At 36.9% G+C, this 21,635-nt stretch overlaps 1 protein-coding gene across 5 annotated transcripts in view; it reads right to left on the bottom strand.

Moving 5' to 3' along the window:
* Positions 1-21,635, bottom strand: part of Wnk (Wnk kinase) — a 375,788-nt gene that overhangs the window by 40,248 nt on the left and 313,905 nt on the right. For all 5 annotated transcript variants that reach the window (XM_089253910.1, XM_089253912.1, XM_089253913.1 and 2 more), the window contains one exon: positions 13,369-13,503. In XM_089253910.1, the coding sequence (XP_089110036.1) occupies positions 13,369-13,503 (135 nt within the window). The remainder of the gene's footprint in view (positions 1-13,368; positions 13,504-21,635) is intronic.

Below are 21,635 nucleotides of genomic sequence, written 5' to 3'. Positions count from 1 at the left end.
TCCAAGAAAAATTGGATGTTAAGGGAAGTTTCCCATAGAATAGAGGTGGCCGCCTAGAGAATTTTCACTGTGTGTATATATAAATATGGTAAAGATTTCAATTGGGAAAAATAAAATACTGTGTTTTACTACATACCCAAAATCACTTCTGTGGTCTCAGCAAAATCTTCACCTTTCAAAGAATAACGGGGGAAGGGCACTATAACAGGGTTAAACTGTATTTCCCTGGATTGCATGAACCATTATTAAACAGAATGAGTACATTTCTGGACATTTATAACTCTCTTGTTGTTGCCTCATATTTCGTACTTGTTTTACATGGTTTCCCTGTTTCTGATGATTGTTGAAAGGGTACCGCAGGAAATTACAAACTTTGCTGCTCCTTCACTTTTCTCTATGATAAACTTTACACATAAATTTTTCCCCATTAGGAGCACGATAAGTTTATGTTTCTCTGCCCTTTATTATTCTATGTTTCTCATCTTGAAACAAACGAATGACATTTACTCAAGACTGAGTAACACATGGTTCTGATTTTTTTTTCGCCTCAAGGTGACATTGCAATTATTGACCTCTGTCTGTGTCCCAACCTATCTAATGTTCACTCTGATATGCTTTGTTTCCCTCTACTTTACGAGTTTTGAATGCTTATGAATATCAATATATAGTCAAACACGCTTAAGTAAACAAAGTCTGAAAAATTATCTAAACTAGTTGTTATAAGTGAACATCATTATATCCATACCAGCTTGAAAAATGTGTTTAAGCAAAATTAAATGTAATTTCAATATGTATTTTTTGAAAATCTGAACATTATTGAAATAAATAGAATTAAATTCATATACAGTCCACACTGCTTAATGCAATCACACCAGGACTCAGGGTTTCCAATAATAACCAAATTATGACTATCCAAAAAAGTCCAGATCATTTTTGTCGCACCACAGTCATTTTAGGGCTAACTAAACAGGGAACCACAATTTATTGCCTATTCTAAATAGCAGCGTTCCTTTTTATACTCACTGAGAGGCTGGTGCACGAACCCCTTGGATCGGGACTCCTTGCAGTAGCAATCTTTTTCTATGGTCATGTTGCAGTTTCTGTTGTACAAGTGCCAGGAAAGTTTCTGACAAGGACGAACCGGATATCCAATACACCTCTAAACATCCTTTGGTACTTCAGGTGAGTACCTTATCGACCTGGGCTATCACGCCCAAAGTCCTGTTTGAAAGTAAGGTGACCATATATCCTGTTTGGCTAAAAAGGATGTATGGTAAACAGGTATTGGTAAAACAGGACAACTGTTTTTCTTTCCACATAATTGGTAGTAAAAGGCTCAATCGGTAAATTTTTTCTAAATTCTAAAACTGGAATTCTTTTTTGCCTGTAAGCTAAAATGCTACATCTTTCTTACTAATCCATTGATTGTGAAACATTAGAATGAAACTGTGCAATGTGTATTACAAATCACGATATTTTTTATAACTTATGACACGTTCCATACATTTCCTTGAAAAAGTCTAGGAAAAAGAAATTTTTGAATCTGGTCAACTTCCCCGTAATGGCCAATTTTTCTTGAAAGAAACTGATCAGGAACTAAACAGAAAAAGCTTTTTGTCATACATTTGCCTTCGTCATAAGAAAGCTATTGCAAAAGTAGCTGCATATGTAAAGGGATCACAGCAAATACTACGGTCCAATTACGACATCAAGTATGGAAATGTGTCTGTCAACAAGAGGGGTGAAGGAGAAAACATTTTATAGCCCCCTACATAGTCTTGCAACATAATAATGGTAAGTTATAGGGAAAAATAAGTCAGGTTAAATCTTAGCAGAATGCACAAAAAATACACTTTCAAAAAAAAAAAATTTATAACATTATCCAAAGTCCTGATAACTACAAACAAATTTTTTCCCATGTTATGATATACTGGTGTTTCATTCTTTGCAAAACTGATAACAATATCTGAACAATAACATTATCTGTGATTATAATAAGCGGTTATATTTGACAGTCTTATTTTTTTACAGGCATCTTTTTTTTCAGCCACCTCATTGGGCAATTCGCCTGTTGTGGCCTTCGTGTTTGTATTTGTATAAAAAAGGTTAAAATTAAATTAAAATCTTATGACAAAAAAAATTTGAATTTGTTTTTTCCTTTGATATCATTGTGGATGTAAAACGTTTTGCATCAAAATAATTTTTGCCTAATAAGCCTGCAAAATAAAATGTTTCTTTAACCAAGGGCCCAGTCAAAAACATTTTTTCCCGTCCTTTTTTTTCAAACCATTTAAAAAGAGCTCTACATCAGTATAAGCTTTTTCTCTGAATCTCTTTTTGCAGATTTCCATTTATTCGTCCAAAAACTCTCTTCAATTTCTTTTGAGGATACAAGTTATTTTCAGACATTAATCTTGTAAATCAAAACAACTGTAATGCCAACAACTATTTTATGCCAGTTAATGGTCAGGTATCAGTGACTAATGCCATACTTGATGTGTTTGTATTTTTATTTTTATAAACACAAAGGCCACAACAGGCAAACTGCCCAATGAAACGACTGAAAAAAGATGCCTATCAAAATATGGATGTAAAATATAACCCAATATAAAGGATGTATCACAAAAGAAAAAAATAAGTAATACTACATAATGCACTGCCCATAAAAAAGATTATGGTTGTCTTATCTAAGTATGGATAGCTTCTTTATTTATTCACTATGTTCATCTTACTTCTTTTTAAACATATCAATTGGGTTAAAATTCATGATCCCCAGAGGTAAGCTCTATTCCACATTTATTAACACACACACAACCTTATTAAAGAAAAACTTCTTGTGGCACCACAACCTGGAACCAACCCTCTTGACTTAATTTACTCAGGCAGATTTAAGAGCGGGCGAATAGAGTGTGTGCCCTAGGCACGACTTCTGAAAGGCCCAGAAAACCCAAACATTACACTTTTTTCTAATTTAAGGGACCCAACATTTTTTCTTGCAGCCAGGGCCTTACCCGACTAAAATCCACTTCAGCCCTTACTAAACAATACTGGTGTCCCCTCATCCAAGCAGTTGATTGACTATGTATTAATAACTCACGTGGTCCATCCTATCCATCCCATTGAAAATTTTAAACACTTTGATCATATCCCCCAACACCTGCATTCTTCCAATGTAAACATATTCAAGAAATCAAGTCTTTCTTCAAAGCTCAAGTCTTTGTGTGCCAAAAAGGGCAGGTGTAGCTCTTCTCTGTACCCCATCAACCATATCAATGTCCCTCAGTATAGGAAGGTCTTCAAAACCTTACAACACACAGTCCAGGATGAAATAAGCCTCAGAAAAGCAAAAGAATGACTTTAGGATGACACGAAGAAACCTTTTTAAGAATGGAACCAAGCACTCTATTTACTTTTATGACAACTGCTGAACAATGTTCAAAAAACCCAAGCCACTAGTCAATGAGAATTCCCAAATTGGTGACCCTAGTTGCATCCGGCATAGTACCATTCAACTCGCAAGTGAAACGTGGGTTGTTTGAACCAAAATAAGTGACCATGCACTTATCAACACTAAAGGTCATGCTCCATTCATTAGCCCATGCAGCAATCATATTCAACTTTGTCATCTCCCTAGCGCTTTGACTACCCCCCATTAGCTTCATGTCATCTGCGAATTTGTGAACAATCCCGTCGATACCATGATTGAGTTCATCGATAAAAGTGAAAAGGTATAGGCCCAAGGACACTTCCTTGAGGAACTCTACTTTTTACACTTGCCCAATCAGAAAATTCCCCGCTCACCATAATCCTATCCCTTCATCTCTCAAACATGATACTATCCAATTCAACAAATTTTGCTACTAATCTTGTGTAATGTTTCAAGGGTTTTCTATGTTGTACACGATCGAATGCCTTCTGGAAATCAAAATAAACGACAGACGTTTTTGCCTTTTCCCACAGCCTTAGTCATGCAATCATAGAAGCAGCAGAGGCTGGTTACACGACTTCCACTTCCTGAACCGATGCTGATTTTCCAACAATGTTATTCTTGTCTATTCACTTCACCAATTGCCTTTTGATAATAACAAACTTTTCAAGAAGGAGCTTGTCAAACCGACTGTATGATAATTTGACATGGTTTCTCTACTACCCTTTTTAAATATCGAACCATATTAGCTTCCAATGCCCTGGGACAATACCCTCAGCAACACTACTTCTGTAAATCCGTGGAACTGGCCCCAACAGTTCATTACCACATTTCCTAAGGACCATGGGTAAATATCTGGTCCTGATGTTTTGCTTGCGCATACATTTTTTAGAAGTTTTAGGATTTCCACATCGTCTACTTGAATATCATTGAGGACTTTATTACCAATACTTTGGATATCATCTTCCCTATTTAAAACCAACATGAAGAAGTCATCGAAAGTACCAAACATGCCTATATACACATATTGCTCTTTACTATAGATCCTTCTGTTGAGAGGGGGGCCAGCTGTCCCCTTACATCCATTGTTGACATACTTGAAAAGGATTTTGGGTCAGCACCAATGTTATCTGCCAACCTAGATTCAACTTCTGTTTTACTATTCCCTAATCACCCTCTTCAATACCATTCTTTGTTTGGTAAATGATGACAGGTCAATTACATTTTCATACTCTATAAATGCCTGTTTCTTTTCAAGATAAAGATTACACACTTTTTCCCCTTGAAGCAGTACAGGTGCAACAAACATGCTTTTTACACACAAAGGGTATGATGTCATGCAAAACACAGAGGATAGTTTTACCCTAAATTATTTCCATTGACTTACGACATCAAAAAAAAATGCCAACCAGTCAGCATTCTTGTCATGCGCCTGTGAAGTTGGACTTAGTTTTGGTTTTAATGTATGTAACACATTTATGTTCAGATATATAGCCTTACAGTAGGGAGTGTGTGCATGTTTTTTTTTTCATCATGAAAATTTTTTGTTTTTTTAATGTGAATTGTGTTTATACATATATATGCATATAAACATACATTTTTTTTTTCTTAGCCTCTGATTAGGTTGTAGTATACCTCCCATTACAATCATTTATTTATATCATCGGAAATCACCCACCCCATGCGAAAGTATGTTTTTTTTTTTGCTTCTTATGAATAGAGGGAATGCTATATGTTCATTTATGAAATTGTATTATTCCAGGATGTTTAGATTTGTGTGTGGCAACACTCATGCAAAACAGCAGCTAAGGCTGTACACATGCAGCACTTGGTAGAAAATAAACTTATTACATTTAGAGCTGCGTCATGTCTCTTCTACCTAGAACTTAACGCTGATTATGTGTCAGTATCGACATACGAAACAAAGTGTATGATCACTCATTTTGGTTCGAACAACCTACGTTTCTCTTATGAGTTGAATGGTGTCACTATCTCAGATGCAACTAGAGTCACCAATTTAAAAAGCCTCATTGACAAGCGGCTTAGGCTTTCTGAACATTGTTCAGCAGTGGCAAAAAAAGAGGATAGAATGCTTGGTTTCATTTAAAAAAGGTCTTTTTATGTTCTCCTAATGTCATTCTTCCACTTTACCAAGGCTTATTGTTTTCAAAGGGTCTCTTCGTGCTCTCCTAAAGTCATTCTTCCGCTTTTTCGAGGCTTAGTTCGTCCTGGACTGGAATATGCTGTAAGGTTTTGGAGACCATACCTACAGAGGGACATAGACTTGGTTGAAGGGGTGCAGAGAAGAGCTACACATGTCCTTATTGGCACACGGGGATTGAGTTATGAAGAGAGATTTCATTCATTAAATATGTTTACATTGGATGAGCGCAGGTATCGGGGAGATATGATTGAAGTGTTCAAAATTTTCCACGGGATGGATAGGATGGACCATGAACTTTTAGTACACTGTCAATCGACTGCTTTTACAAGGGGACACCAGTATCAATTGGTAAGGGGCAATTCTAGGTTATGGTGTCATAGGGAATTTTTCTCTAAAAGAGTTGTGTTAATAAATGGAATAGCTTACCCCCCCCCCCCCATATGTAGTAAATTCTAACACAGTTGACACATTTAAAAAGAAATACGATAAATATGTTGGGGTAAATCAAGAAGCTATCCATACTTAGAATAAGACAACCATAAGTATTCTTTATGGGCATTGTACAATATTTTATCATGCATATATATTGTTTGTAATTGCATTTTTAATTGGGTTGCTGTAGTTTTGAAATATATGACATCCATATTTGTTATGGGCATCTTATTATCAGCCACCTCATTGGGCATTTTGCCTGTTGTGGGGTTGTTTTTGTATATATTAGTATTTATAAATCTTTCAAAATTCTGATTATCTTCATTTCAATTGAAGTTTATCAGAAAGATTGATACTCTGGCATCTTCAAGACATTCCCCATTTAATGGGCAAGATTAATGTGAAGCAGCATGGTTTTAATACTGAGTACTCCACTGACTCTGCTCTTCATCAATTGATATGGAGAATTGAAAACACAATTATCAATGGACAATTAGCTATTAATATTTTTCTGGACATTGTTGGAGCTTTTGATATATATATGAGGCATTAATAGATTATAACATTCCACCTATGATAATTAGATGGGATCAATCATATGCTCAGGAACTGAACAATTACTGCCCGTGTAATTGATGCCCAAGCTGAAATAACAATCAGGAAAGTTTGCATGTAAGGGGGAATTATTTCTACATTTTTATGGAACAGTCTTTAGCTCCTTGATTTCTGATCTAATAAACGGACCAGGAAATACTCAGGCTTATGCAGACAATCTAGTGGTGCCCATCCAAGGGCACAATTTATCAACATAGAGGAATCTTGCTCAACAAATTTTACACTTTGTCGACAGATGGGGTGATAAACACCAACTAGTATTTTCTATAAAACAAAACCAAAATAGTGATATTTACATGGAACAGAAAATGGGAACTTGGAAATCTAACCCTCAAAGGACAAAAACTTACATGCGACAAAGTGAAATGCCTTGGATGTCATTTGGACTTCAAGCTCTCTTGCAAGTTCCATATTCAAGAAAGAGCTAACCGGGCCACTAATATACTTATGCTATGCAAAAGAATTATTGGTAAAACCTGGAGTCTAAACCCTAAAACCACCCAGTGGATTTACACCACTCTTGCATGCCCAATGCTGAGTTATAGATGTGTGGTATGGCATCAAGCATTAGTAAAGAACTGTGACTGTCAGGAGACTGTCCTACAAAAAGTGCAAAGATTATCATGCATTCTGATCACAGGAGCTCTACCCAGCTCCCCTTCAACTGCCCTCAAAACTGCTTTCAAGCTGCCACCTTTAAGATGGTATCTACAAGGAGAAGCTTTTAAGACTATGTACAGGCTTGAAAGAAATGGTGCTTAGTGCAACCGACCTTATATGGGACACAAACCCTCTTTTAAAAACCATTTTGACAGCTGTCTTCAGGTAAAGCAGAAATTCCTTCTCTACTAATGCTGAAAGACTCCTGTTCCAAAATAAAAAATTTTACTAAAAATTACACTATCCACATACCTGGGAGAAATGAAATTGCTGACAAAATTGATAACATCCCAACTGGAGCTATCGAATACTACACTGATGGCTACAGGATAACCAAAACTGAAGCTGGAGCAATCTTCTGCATCTTTAGAGTGATGATGATCATGAGTGATCATGACTATCATAAGATACATTTGTATCTCGGTAAGCCGACTACAGTCTTCCAAGCTGAAGTACTTGCAATAGCCATGCTAGCCGAAAACCGTATTGCCAAAGGGTATCATAACCAACAAATCGTTATTTTCTCTGATGTCATGAGCTAATGCTGCTGCTTTGGCTAACTTCAAGTTTCAATTGTGTGTCAACTACTGCACTGATATGTCAAATAACTTAGCAGCACTTGACAACAACATCAACCTTTACTGGGTTCCTGGACATGTAAATTTCCAGTGAAATGAACTTGCAGACCAGATAGCCAAAGAGGCAGTGAACCTGAAGCTATCTGGACCGGAACCTTTCCATCCTGTTTTTCTGTCAACCATAAAAGGAGATGTCAAATAGATAAAAAATAAACATTATCGGCAATGGAACTCGAAGCAGGACTGCAGACAGGACAAGCTGGCATTGGGAACTCAACTGAAAATATTGCCAAAAAACTAACTTCACTGAATAGAAAACATTTGACAGGTTATATAGATCATCACTGGTCATGCTAACCTAGCGAAACACCTACAAAACTGTGGCTATGCAGATTCACCTATTTATCCTGTGTGTGGAGAGAAAGGCAAAACTCCACTTCACTATGAGATGCGATGCCCTGCCTTCTCCATCCCGAGAAGGAACTACTTTGGTGATCATCAGGTGACACTAAGTGAAGTAGTAAATGCAGCCAGAGAGCATTTACAACTTGATAAATTTTCTTTAATTACACTAAACACCTGAACCCATGGCGAGTGCCAATTCTCTGCTCTGACTTGAACTCTCTTATGCGTTATTTTAAATAACCATGTTGAGTTCTTGGCCATATCTCTAGATCTCCTCTGCTCCTTTTCTTAAAAAGGGCATCGCAGGTAGGAGCAGCCTCATAATTTATTTAGATATGGCCTTTTTTTGGTTGCAGTTCTACTATAATATCCCATGTACAGGGGTTCAACAAAATAGTAACAGTTACCCAGAGCCGCAACTAGGGGGGAGCAGGTGGGTCTGGTGCCCTGAGCGCTGTACCAGAAGGGGAGCTGAATTCACCCTTTAACTGCTTCTTCTACATGGCAAGGGGGCACCAAAATGCCAGTTTGCCCTGGGTGACAAAGTATCTAGTTGCGGCCCTGCAGTTACCATACCTTCCCTTCCCAACACTGTAGCGAAACCCCTGTGAAATCTCCACATTATGACACTTCTTCACATCTACATGATCCCAATTTGTTTTATACTACTTGGTGTCAGAGCAATGGGCAAAACTGCCTAATCCCTTCCCTTATGGACACCATAGAATGATGACGTCAAGGAAACCCCCCAAAAAGTTCCAGTGCACAATTGGGAAAGATTAACAACAAATAGGCAACGTGTTCACATGGACTATGTCGCACCCTTCAGGGGACATTTATTTTTACTTTTCATTGATGTTAAGGGGCCGTTCAAGTATTACGTAAGCAAATTTTTAGCCCTCTTCCCCCCCCCCCCTTGTCAGCAAAAGTTAGTAAAACTGATCCCCTCCCCCTTGTCAGCAAAATTTCGTCATCAACTCTACCCCTCTGAATCCTAACGCGTATTGGCGGGATCAGAGACATACAAGGGAGCATAGGGGGCTAGTGCCCCCCCCCCCCACAATCAAAAATTTATTTTTAATGCTAAAAAAATTTTTTTAATTGAAATTTTGGAGGAAAATAACTTTTATATGTTCTGTTAAATGTCAATTTCTGTTAATTTCAATGTTATTTGAAGGCTATGAACTCAAAATTTATCTTCAATAAAGGCCGCAACTAGGTGGAAGCAGGCGGGTCACGTGCCCCGGGCGCTAGACCCGAGGGGGCGCAAATTTCACTCTGAAACCTTTCCTTCAACATTACAAGGTGGCATCAAAATGTGTGCTTGCCCCGGGTGACCAAGCATCTAGTTGCGGCCCTGATTGCGACCCACCCTCTAAGCCATATAATGATAAATTACATAATGATAGTTAAGTAGAACCATCACTCAAGTTACCCACAGCACATTTTCAGATTATTTAAGTTGATCTGCGGCATATAATTACGGATCACTTGAATGATGCGTGGCACAGTTTCAGAGAACTTAAGCGGCCCAGACACATTTCCAGATCACTTGGATTCACGAAACATTTAGTGATCACTAAAGTGGCTCTGTAGGGCACTTATTTATAGGGGGGAATGTTACTTCAAGTGCCCACAAACTATCGAAAGGTTTTTCTCGTTTTTGGCCCACAGAGTAAGATGCCATTAAGAATATTTCATATTTTCATAATGGGTGGTTGATGATGTAAGCATTATCCAAACCCTCCTCCCCCTTGTCATCAAAAGTCAGTACATTGGAAACCCGTTCCCTCCATCGATGCTGGCGCAATACTTGAATGGCCCCTAAGTCTAAATAGCCAGAAATCTACTACATGAAGAAAGCTCTAGATTCTGCTATTACAATTCATTTCCTGCGAGAAATATTCAGTCAACATGGACTGCCAGAAATTCTCATTAGTGACAATACTTCAACTTTCAAATCAAAAGAATTCATGGACTTCTGCAAACGAAATGGTATTCAACAATGAATGATAGTTCCTGGTTATCCCTCAACAAATGGACAAGCAGAATGTTATTGTGAAACCCTGAACACAAAACTGAAATGCATAGAATTTGAATGAGGAACATTCCATGAAAAATTATGTAAACTACTCTTTTGGTATAGAGCTACACCTCTTTCATGTGGAAAGACACCAACATAATTATTGTTGGGAGAGAGTCTCAGAACAAAGCTAGATCTCCTTAAACCAACGACTCCAGAGTCGTACAAGAACAAAGCAGCACACAGCCAATCTTTGACAAATTTTTCAAAGAAGGAGATAGAGTACAGTCAAGGAATAACACTCATTCAGGCCTATAGAAATATGGAACTGTGTGTGTTGTTCAACGATTGGGTTGTGCTCATTATCTAGTTGAAGTCGATGATGGATGCATTATCACAAAAGATTTTGAACAGCTTCGAGGATGTAAAGTCACCTGACAGTCTTCTCTAGCTCCTATTTGACTATCTCCTATTCCTATGAGGCACTTCCCTTAGAAGAAGTCACTTTTAGTGATCATGTAAGTTAACAAGAGATTTCTGCAGTTTGTCAACACAAGATTTCATCTATAGTAGAAATTTGCACTGTTTCAGTAGAGGCATCAAGTGAAACTCCTTGATCAACAACTGTTTTTCCTCCAGCTCAAACTACTCAACTGAAACACTCAGCATGCACCAGAAAACCAGTGAAAAGGTTGAACTTGTGACTATTCATTACCAAATGTTGATTTTCGTGTATAATTTTCAATTGTATTATTAATCATCACTTAATTCAGTGTGGGAGAATTGTTACGTATCTGGCAACCAGAAAAACATGAAGTTATTATGTTGCAGGAAGGTAGCAACGAGAGCAAATAACATGCCGAGAATGAGTCTGTGTAAATATTGTCTGTAATAAAATAGAATAAAGTTATCGCTCAGCTTACACACACATTATTTACTCATAAAAATGCTTCCTCGTGAAGAACAATAAACCATATATAGAGCTGGGAGAGAGAAAGCAAAATAATACTTGTCTTGGGGAGGGCAAGATGTCTAGATTCCATCCTCCTCTCTGTTCACAGGAGATCCAGAACTTTCGCCCCCGACATCTCGCCTCTGGAACGTTTCGTCCCCATTACATTTGGCCCCCAGAAATTTCACCCCTGACATTTCGCCTCAGTGCGTTTGGCCCAGGAAAAATGCACACCTGACATTTCACTTGCCCTGAACGTATGAGCGACCGTATGAGTGATTGACTGTATGAGTGACCAAGTGAGTGTGAAATGGATTGTAGGAGTGCGTTAGTGACCGTACGAATGACTAAGCGAGTGGCAGAATGACTCACCACGTGAGTGACCGTATCAACTAGTGTGCAATCGATTTTATGAGTGAATGATCATATGAGTGACCACGTGACTGAACAAATGGCCGTATGAGTGACCAAATGAATGACCATATGAGCGATCAAGTGAGTGATCAAGGGATTGACCGTGTGAGTGACCAAGGGAGTTACTGAGCGATAGAACGTTTGAGTGAATGAGTGACCGATTAAATCTTGTGTAATTTTCCAAGTGAGTGACTGAGTGATTGAGCATATGAGTGACCAAAGGAGAGACTAAGTAATTAACCATATGAGTGACCGAGTGACTGACCGAATGAACGTATGAGTGACCAAGTGAATGACCACATGAGCGACCAAGTGATTAACTGTATGAGTGATCAAGTGAGTTATCGAGGCATTGACCGTCCGATGATTGAAATGCCTGAGGGATAAATTTTCATTTATTTATTTCATTTCATTTTCAATTCACTCGATCACTCATGTATTGAGTGAACGATTGAGTGACTCACTTGGTCACTCATGCAGTCAGAGGAAGCAAAATGTCACGAGTAAATGTCCAACTCACACTTGATCACTCATGTGGTCACTCACTTGGTCACTTGTACCATCATTCATATGGTCACACGTACGATCAGGGCAGGCGAAATGTTAGGGGGTAAATTTCCGATTCACTTGATTACTGACTGGGTCACTCGTACCATCATTCATATGTTCACTCATACGGTCACGCGTGCGGTCAGGGCAGGTGAAATGTCCGGGGGTAAATTTTCAATTCACTCGATCACTCATATATTCACTCACTTGGTCACTCATGCGATCAGGGAAGCAAAATGTCACGAATAAATGTCCAACTCACTTGATCACTCATGTGGTCACTCACTTGGTCACTTGTACCATCATTCATATGTTCACTCACAGCCACGCATGCGATCAGGGCAGGCGAAATATCAGACATAAATTTACGATTTACTTGATTACTCACTGAGTCACTCATATGGTCACTGATATGGTTAGGGTAGGCGAAATTCCTGGGGACTAAATGTACCGGGGTGAGATGTCAGGGGCAAAATTTCCGGGGGCCAAATTTACCGGGGACGAAATGTCAGAGGCGAAATATCGGGGGAAAGGTTCCGTGAACCGTTCACAGTCGAGTCAAATGTGCTAATCTGAGAATTATCTCTGAAGAGAATCTTAGGGTATTAGGTACTGTTCAAGCACCATATTGACACAAAATGATTTTATAGAATTTGCACTGTAAAAATCAAAAATAAAATTTTTTAAGCATTGCAAGAAGTTCTGAAATCCAGTCCCAAAGTGCATACTTCTTTTTGTTATTTGTCATAATTGATCACAAATCTAATAAGAAGTGATAAAGATAAAGATGTTGTATTCATGTGTTTTTCACCTACTACTCAATTTTTTCTCATATTAACCAATTAACGACAACTCTAATTTTTTTAAAAACAAAAAATAATGTGTGGAACCACTTCCACCATTCATTGGCAAATAAAAAACTTTAAAATTTAGAATGGCAAATTTTCTTACCAACCGGCATTCATGGGTTAATTCAAACTTTGAAATAGCATATTGTGTGATGTCACAGTTTTTATTATTTTACCAATTTTATTTACAAGTAATGACTGCAACATGAACATATGTTTGTATATTTGTGTACGTCTCTAGATTTTTTTCATTTCTCATATTAATCAAATTTACCTGCATTAAAAAAATATATATATATACCTGTGAATCTGTATTTATTTCCACTTGAAAATGTTCTTCTGGATTGGATGACTTGACATGGGGTGCAGTTTTTATTACAGATGTCAAGTGTTTACAGACAGGTTCCTCAATTTGTGATATGTTCACCTGCATTGCCTGAAAAATGAATATACAGCTAGGATAAACCAAGGTTTAGGTTCACAATTTCTATAAATGATGTCAACATACCTGACTCAATTTACATGCATCAATAATTTAAAAGCGTATATGAAACATGCAGCAAAAGCAAAAGCAGCCTACATCAAAGTGTCCATTGAGATGAGCAACAAACTATATTTGATAAACAAACAACAATACACAAGAATTTTTATCACTTTATTCATTAGACCTATTATGGGTGATATAATTCTTTGATTAGAAAAAATGCCTATGATATCTTATATTTAGTTTGATCACAATTCGAAAAACACCAACTTTTTTTCAGCTCAAACTATAGATATATATGTACATATTATGAAATTATCAGAATAAATTATGTAGAAGGTGCAAGACAAATGAAAATCTGTCCACAATTTAAAATACCTGTTAAAATAAGGTCACTATATTATAATAAATGTGCAATTAAAATTTGGCATTATGTGTCACAAATGATGGTTTCCAATCAGAAGTGTTCATTGCTAATGATTATCATTTTGTAAATGAGAAATCATTCCAATTAAAGCAAAGTACGAGAGATTGCAAAAAGCAAAGCATCACATATCATGGAAAGAGAAATAGTCATCTCTTCTTTTAAACACTTCAGCACAGTTTGACAAATGAGGTAAGCTGGGAGCTGTACGGAAAAAATAAAATACCATAATTTACCACCTTTTAAATAAGCAAATAGGTGCTTTCTATAAAGTATTTTAAGAAAAACTACAGAATAAAATATTTATTCATAGAAATGTTGCAGTTTCAAAAACTCAGTTAATTTCGGTCATTTGAGTTCCTACCCAGAGCTCCCCCCTCCTCCATTCTTTAATTTGTGTATGTATACTCTTCATACAAATTATTGAGCTTTGACCAATTTCCTTAAAAATTTACACATTTGCTTAACAAGACTCATCATTGCTCTCTATCATGGTCCCCACAAGGGTGGGCTGACAGGGCTCCAGCCCTGGGAAGATTCTCATCATTTTTTTTTTATTTTCTCACGCTATAAATTCATCATAAAGGGGCCAGTGAAAGTCTGGTCTGAGGTCTACAAAAGGTCCCAACGTAGAGCCCTGCTCTTTATGCAGAGCAATCACTGTCCAGCAATGGTCAAGCTTAAGTAGTTCAAGTATGAAGAATGGATAGCTGGAGAAATACTTATCTTAAAGAAGAAAACCATAACACCTATCTAAAGAACAAAATTATCGTGCTTAGAACAGGTTTCTTTCTTGCTTACAGTGTGAGCCACAGATACAGGCAAAACATTGAGATATAATCCAATCCCAAAATTAATACTGCAAAGAAATGGTTACAAGTTTTTGAAGAAATCATTATCTGTTAATTCATACCATTCTTTTGTTCTTGTTGCTGCTTAGTACAGGTATGCCTGTTTTACGTGACCTCACTTCACACATTTTTGCAATAAAATCATTTCAAAAAAATTAATTTTAAAAATTGCAAAGCATGAGATTTGTCCCAAAGTTTGACTAAAATATTAATCATGAAAAACAGAAAATTAAAGATGGTATAGTTCTAATAACAAAATTGGTGTTACTTCAGAATTTAAATGAGACAATGAAATGATAGTTGAAACACTCTAATCTCAGAGTTCACTAAAAAGTAGCTTTTCAAAATGGAAAGCAACATAATAAAAAAGCCTTTTCTTGTTGAACTCAATAAACTATCTGAGTTCATGAAGCTATTAAGAATGATCACCTTCTTTTACACTGCTGGCCATGCAAAATGCACCACCATGAACGACAAGAGATATCAAAGTGATAAAATATTTATTGGACTAATACCATAATGTACAAGGGTGAAATTACAATTACAGCTTCATTTAACTTGCATAAAACTTAGAAATCAATGTTTTGTGTGGCCACTACATGACTAGCAATAACTGCTGCTACACACCTCCACATTGAAAGAAAAGCACTTTATATATGTGCATGGGGTATATCAGTCTACGCTACTTGCACACGTTGCAAAAATTCATCTGGTGTAATCATGGGTGGTAATTGCTGAGCTATTCATTTGCCAATCATGAACCAGAGTTATTCAACAGGTGATGTATTGGGGGAGGCCCAAAGCAACTGTATGACCTGGTGGGGAATGAAGAGTTGCTGAATGTTGTGTGCCATGTGTGGTCACTCACTGATCTGTTAAAAGTTGCTTGCAGACAAGCTTTAAAAGAAAGAACAAAAGGCTCTAAAACGTCCTAGATGTTGAGTGTATCAATGCATACTAGACAAGTATAAAACTAAAGTCTAATGGCATCTCAAACCATAATGTCACATGACAGACCAGTATGACATAATGCAGGAGTTACGTATAGTCTGTCAGCCCCCAGTGCCACCAGATTTGAATACAAACATCATGGTGTTGCAAGAAAAATTTAGATTTGTCTGAAAAGACAATATCATGCCATTTGTTTGTCCCCATCCCATTGAAGCTGCAGACGCCTGTGGTATAGTCAAAAGTAATGGCAGCAATGAATACCTTGCAAAAACGCCCTGCTGCTGCAGACAATGTAAAATGGTATGTGCCGTATGTTCTCTATAATACTAATCATTTGCATGTCCTACCATGGTTTAATCATGGTAGGACAGTCCCGTTCAGTGCACACGAGTTTCAAGGAACGATTGAGATATTCGTTCCTTCTGTAGTCTAGTGGTCTAGGGCGTTCACCCGGAAAGTGAAAGGACGTGGGTTCGATTCCCCGCAGGGGGAGTTGAATTTTCTCTCTTTCCAAAAATATATCTTCGCATCAGCCTGAATTAAAAACTTTTGTATGGAGAGTGACGTCATTCTTGGGGATACTTATGTCTTTACAAAATTTCTTTCTCTAATTTGTGGCTAGCTATATAACTATGCCCACTGCTCTGGAATACAACAAATTGATCTTGAACAGGGGTTTTCTCAAGACATACTCATTCATGTCTTGGAATAGAGAAGGGGGGATGTTACTGTGAGATGGTAATAAAAATCTGTACATTTGATGACAAGTTGTCACTCAGAGCGTATTTGATTAGGTTGTGAGATTGTTTTTGTTTTTCCCTCTGCTGTTTTTCTATTTTGCGTTGTGTGTGTAACAGTTTTCGAATTTTTTTCCCAGAATGAATATGTCTTAAAGTGAAAGTGAATCGGATTACTATTTTCTGTCATCCTTCGGATAAAACCAATTGGAATCCAATATTCTATCATATGAAGAGGCTTTAGATAGCGATGACAATTTCTTGCAAGCAGCACGACAATGGATACGTCTTTTATATGAAAAACATACCAACTGCACCTCCACGCTTTATATTTTTGGGACAGCCAAAAGATAATATCCCAAATATTTCTGATCCACTTTTGTTTTTTCTTTGTTTTTTTTTTGATGAACAGTTTAATGCTTCATATTGTGATGGAAACTAACCATTTTGTGGAAGAATACATTAAGCAATATCCTGGGAAAGACAAATCAAGAACAAAGTTCTGGCACCCAACCAATCCAGAAGAAATATGTGTCTTTTTAGGTCTACTTATTTTACAAGGAACAACTAACATCTGATGTTACGCTATACTGGCCCAAGAAAAAATTGATCGAAAGTCCAATTTTGGGAAACATTATAAGTCAAAATCATTTCCAGTTGATCATGAAATTTCTACATTTTTCTGACAATAGTACATTTGATGACAAGTTGCATCCAAATGGAAAATTTTTTTCAGACCTAACAAAGACGTTTTCAAGTGCATACAAACTCAAAAAGGATATCAGTATAGATGAAAGTTTGATGCTCTCAAAGGCAGACTATCATGGGTACAGCACATACCCTTGAAAAGAGCCTATTTTGGAATCAAACTGTTTGTACTTGCTGAAGCTGAATTGGTATATTTAAAATATATAACATGATCATATATACAGAAAATGGTACAATTTTTGATGAAAATTATGAGCAATATGGAGTTGCAACAAAAACAGTGATGACTCTCGTTGAACCTTTTTTTGGGAAAAGGTTATTGTGTAATGGCTGACAATTCCTATCTGTCACCAGAATTAGCAGGATTCAAAAACAAAAACTGATGTATATTGAACTTTTTGTCCTAATCGCTACCATTTGCCAGAGAATTCCAATAAACTTACTTTAAAAAAAGAGAAATCGCTACTTTCCAACATGTAAAAATTATTGCGTTGAGATGGAGCAACAAAAAAAATGTCACTTCTCACCTCAATCCATACTGCCAACTGTTATGAGACTGATAAGGTGGTCATAAGTCCAGCTGTAGTTACAGATTATAACCTGAAGATAGGTGGAGTTGATTGAATTGATCGGGCACTGGTTTGTTAACCAACAACTCGAAAAAGACAGAAGTATGATATAACAATTTTTCGCTACTTTCTAGACATGGCTATTTGAAATGCTTTCATTTTATAAAAGAAAAATCTCCCAAACATTGACAATTAAGATTTCCATATGAATTTTTTGTTCCTTGCACATCACAACCAATCAAAAGACCGAAATTACAAAGTGAAGGTCTTTTTTTTTGTGATAATCACTATAATGAGAGTTGTAGCAGCTTCTCTACAATGTGGCTCGTACCCCCATCTCACTACGTTCATGGTAGGGAGCAACCTCTAAACCCCTCTGATTACTAGTGCAATAGTAATAGTACATGTCATAAAAAATGACACAAAATTTATATCAAAACATGACAATGTACGATCAGTTAATTATTAATGAATTATTATTATTAATTGATAAGTGTCAGAACAATAAGTTCATGTTGGTAAATTGATTATTTAAAAACAGGCTTTTACTACTCAGAGTAAATTAATTATAGTGGTTGATTAATTCATTAGTTAATTACCAAGTTATAATTATTAAATAATTGTAACTAGTGGACTCTTAATTAGGTTGTAGTTAAATATATGAATTTTAAAGCAATGAAGTAAGCTGCATTTTAGTTTGGATGCATCCACTATAAAACGAAGATACTTTGCACTTCAAATATAAGTGCAAAGAATTTATTGCTAAGTGTGAAGTATTCGTTTTAAAGTGCAAAGTAGTTGAATTCAAGCGCACTTCATATTACTCATTTTTTATGGTCAACCATCTTTTACGGACGTATTTTTTGTCCTACCAGTGTCAGCAAAAGAAGTTTAACTATATACTGGATTGAATGTTTGTCTGAATCTATAACTCTATATCAAAGTGAAAAACCGTGTATATATATATATATACTCTCTTGCAAAAAAAATTAAAGCGCTCCTAAAAAATTATCCGATCATCTCAAAATTTTACATGCAAATTCCTTTATGCCAAGTATGAAAATGATAACATTCATTGGAAATGAATGTTATCATTTCTCAAAATTCAAAATTTAAACTCCGGTCATAGTGTGCATTCCTACTGTGTAACTAGCATTGTATAAAACAGGTAAAAATTGCAGACGGTTTATCTTTTCTCATTGTCGGCATTGCAGTTCCCTGGAGACATGACCAACACTGCCGTTATGATGTTGTCGAAGACCTTATAGCCAATTGGACAACTTCAAACGTGGTTGGATAGTCAGGATGCATGAAGCCAAGGTGTCAACCAAATACCAAAAGCAAAATTCTGTGAACTTTTCTCATTCGCAGGGCTCCCACTCAAAAAATTAGTAAAAGTAGGATGGGGAAAGGTACCCCCTCTTAAACAACATAATCATAGCATAATAATAAAAAAAACCCTAGCATTTTTCTTTTAATTTTAAAATTAATTTGTGTTTCATAGCACTATTTGAGTATCCTGTAACATTGACTCAAGCCAAAGCAAAATGACAGAAATGACTTGGTTACAAAAACAATTTTTTGCCAAAATAGGGTCTTAGCAACCACAGATAATTCTGTTCTGCTCTCCTCACAATATATTACATTTCTTTTTTGGGAGTCTTCCACAGTCCAGTCTGTCAACTCTCTTGGACAATACACACAACAAATTATAAAAATATGCAAGTTATTTAAGAATGACGCTCTTTCGATACCACTACCAAAAGCATAGTGCAAAATGTGTACAAAAGGTCCAATATAAATAAGTCAAAGTGGACCAGATTTTGCTGTATTGTCCATCCCTTTTTGACATTTTTTTTGTAGTCCAAAAAAAATTTATTTAAATTTTAGTGTTCAATGCCAGTGTAATCATTTTGCCCGAGTGGCACAGTGATAAGATGCTTGTCTTCCACGATGAAAGTTACCATCAAGGTTCACAGGTTCAAATCCACAAAAGAACATCAGAAGTAAGTTCTGTACCTATCAAGCCTGAGGCGACCACCGATAGATGGAGCCTTCATTTCCCACCCAACTTCCCTGGTTGGAATTTGCCGTATGGTGATATATGACTGGAGTTGGTGTGCACTAAAGTAGTGTAATCATTTTGACAAATGAAACACTTTCATTTCTAGCTCTGTACGTGAGCATTGTAAACATTGTTTGCGCCTCTGCATGCCCTAAAAATACAGAAGACGATTGAATGCTAATGGGTATCATCAAAGTCATAAAACCTAGAATAGGTCTATTTACCCAACTGCTTTGTTATACAAACTGTTGTTTCACCTATACACAAAACATGCACCATAATACTTAACGATGAATGTTAGTTACTGACCATGACAAGTAGTAAATACAAAATTATTTTTTTTAAACCAGGCAGAAGTTTTAACGACTACTCTACTAGTAGAACCCTCATAACTACGCAAATGAAAAATTACTAAACCACCAAATGGTCCACATATATCCCGCCCCCCAAATAAACTTAAAACAATACAATTCCTACTTTGGCAGAATCATTAATTGCAATCTACTACATTTTTATTATTTGGCACTATGTCCATGATTCCCTCCTCAATTAAAATCAATTATACAAATTTTTTTGATAGGATTTCATTAAAAAAGTAGGAAAAGTAGGACAAAAGTGGGAAATTTTACCAAAAAGTAAAACGATCGGGAGCCCTGCATTTGACAAAATTAGCCATACTGGACTGTTTTCTTACAGTTTGAGAACCACTGATATGAGTAGCGACCACCTGGGGGGTTTGGGTTAATAAAATAGAGGGTCTTGATGAAAGAGGGAATGCAAGTGAATTTACAAAAAAAAAGCTTGAATTTTTTATTTTTAAAAACTTTTACATTTAAAGTTGATTTAAATACAACACCCCATAGAAACTGGACATTAAAAGTTCAAGCCACATGAGCCCCCCCCCCCCCCCCGCAAAAGCATAAATGGATACAGGTTGTTTCCCTAACAAGGGGAGGGTATGCTAATGTCTACCTTCTGCTCTTCTACCTAAGCCAATAATTTTTTTTAATGGGGAGGGGCGGCAATCGTCTTTATTGTCCTCCCCCCCCCCCCCCCCGTATGCCCACCCTAAGCTTAATCCAGCTTGGTGAGATCGCCTAAGCCCTCCGCCCCAGTAGCACACTATATTGTTAGTATATCAGACTGACCGGTCCGATATACTAACGGCATAGTGTGCTACTGGGGTAGATGATCACAAATATTCAATGCAATTCATTCCTGCATACGCCTTTGTGGGTCGTATATATGCACATCTGGCAACCCTAGATCCCCAACCCCTCATCAATGTTTTTGTCTTATCAGAATTTCTTAGCCACCTATGACAAAACTTTCCAAAGCAAGCTCCGTGGGATGAAATCTCAGCTTAGGAAGCCCTACTGCAGGATGTGGGACCACTAGACCAGTGGTTCTCAACCTTTGGAATCCTGTGACACGGTTGATTTATTTTTCTTGATTGGAAGGCCTGGGCATATACAAGAGTAATGGAAAATAAAATGGGTAAAAATGAAACAATAAACCACTCACAGCACGGTTTGGCAGATGCTGGGACCCGGCAGTTGAAAAACACTTACTAGACCAACCAAGGACCCTTCAGAAGAACAGATTTCACATATTCCTTTTCTTATTCACATTTTTCGAAGTACAATATCAGACGCTTGTTATCTGCTCTATTGTCATGCCTAATTGTTGGTCAAGCTTTTCACCGTATTCCAATGGTTCTCTTGTCATTCGCATCCCTTGCATATAATTCATGGTTCATCAACGGCTTCCCAAAAAGTT

Source organism: Pholcus phalangioides, unplaced genomic scaffold (assembly GCF_987345545.1).
Source record: "Pholcus phalangioides strain wild (caught in Gottingen) unplaced genomic scaffold, Ppha-v1.0 ptg000039l_1, whole genome shotgun sequence".
In the NCBI taxonomy this organism is placed as follows: Eukaryota; Metazoa; Arthropoda; class Arachnida; order Araneae; family Pholcidae; genus Pholcus; species Pholcus phalangioides.
The sequence above is the reverse complement of the archived record's forward strand: the minus strand, read 5'-3'. Positions and strand labels throughout refer to the sequence as shown.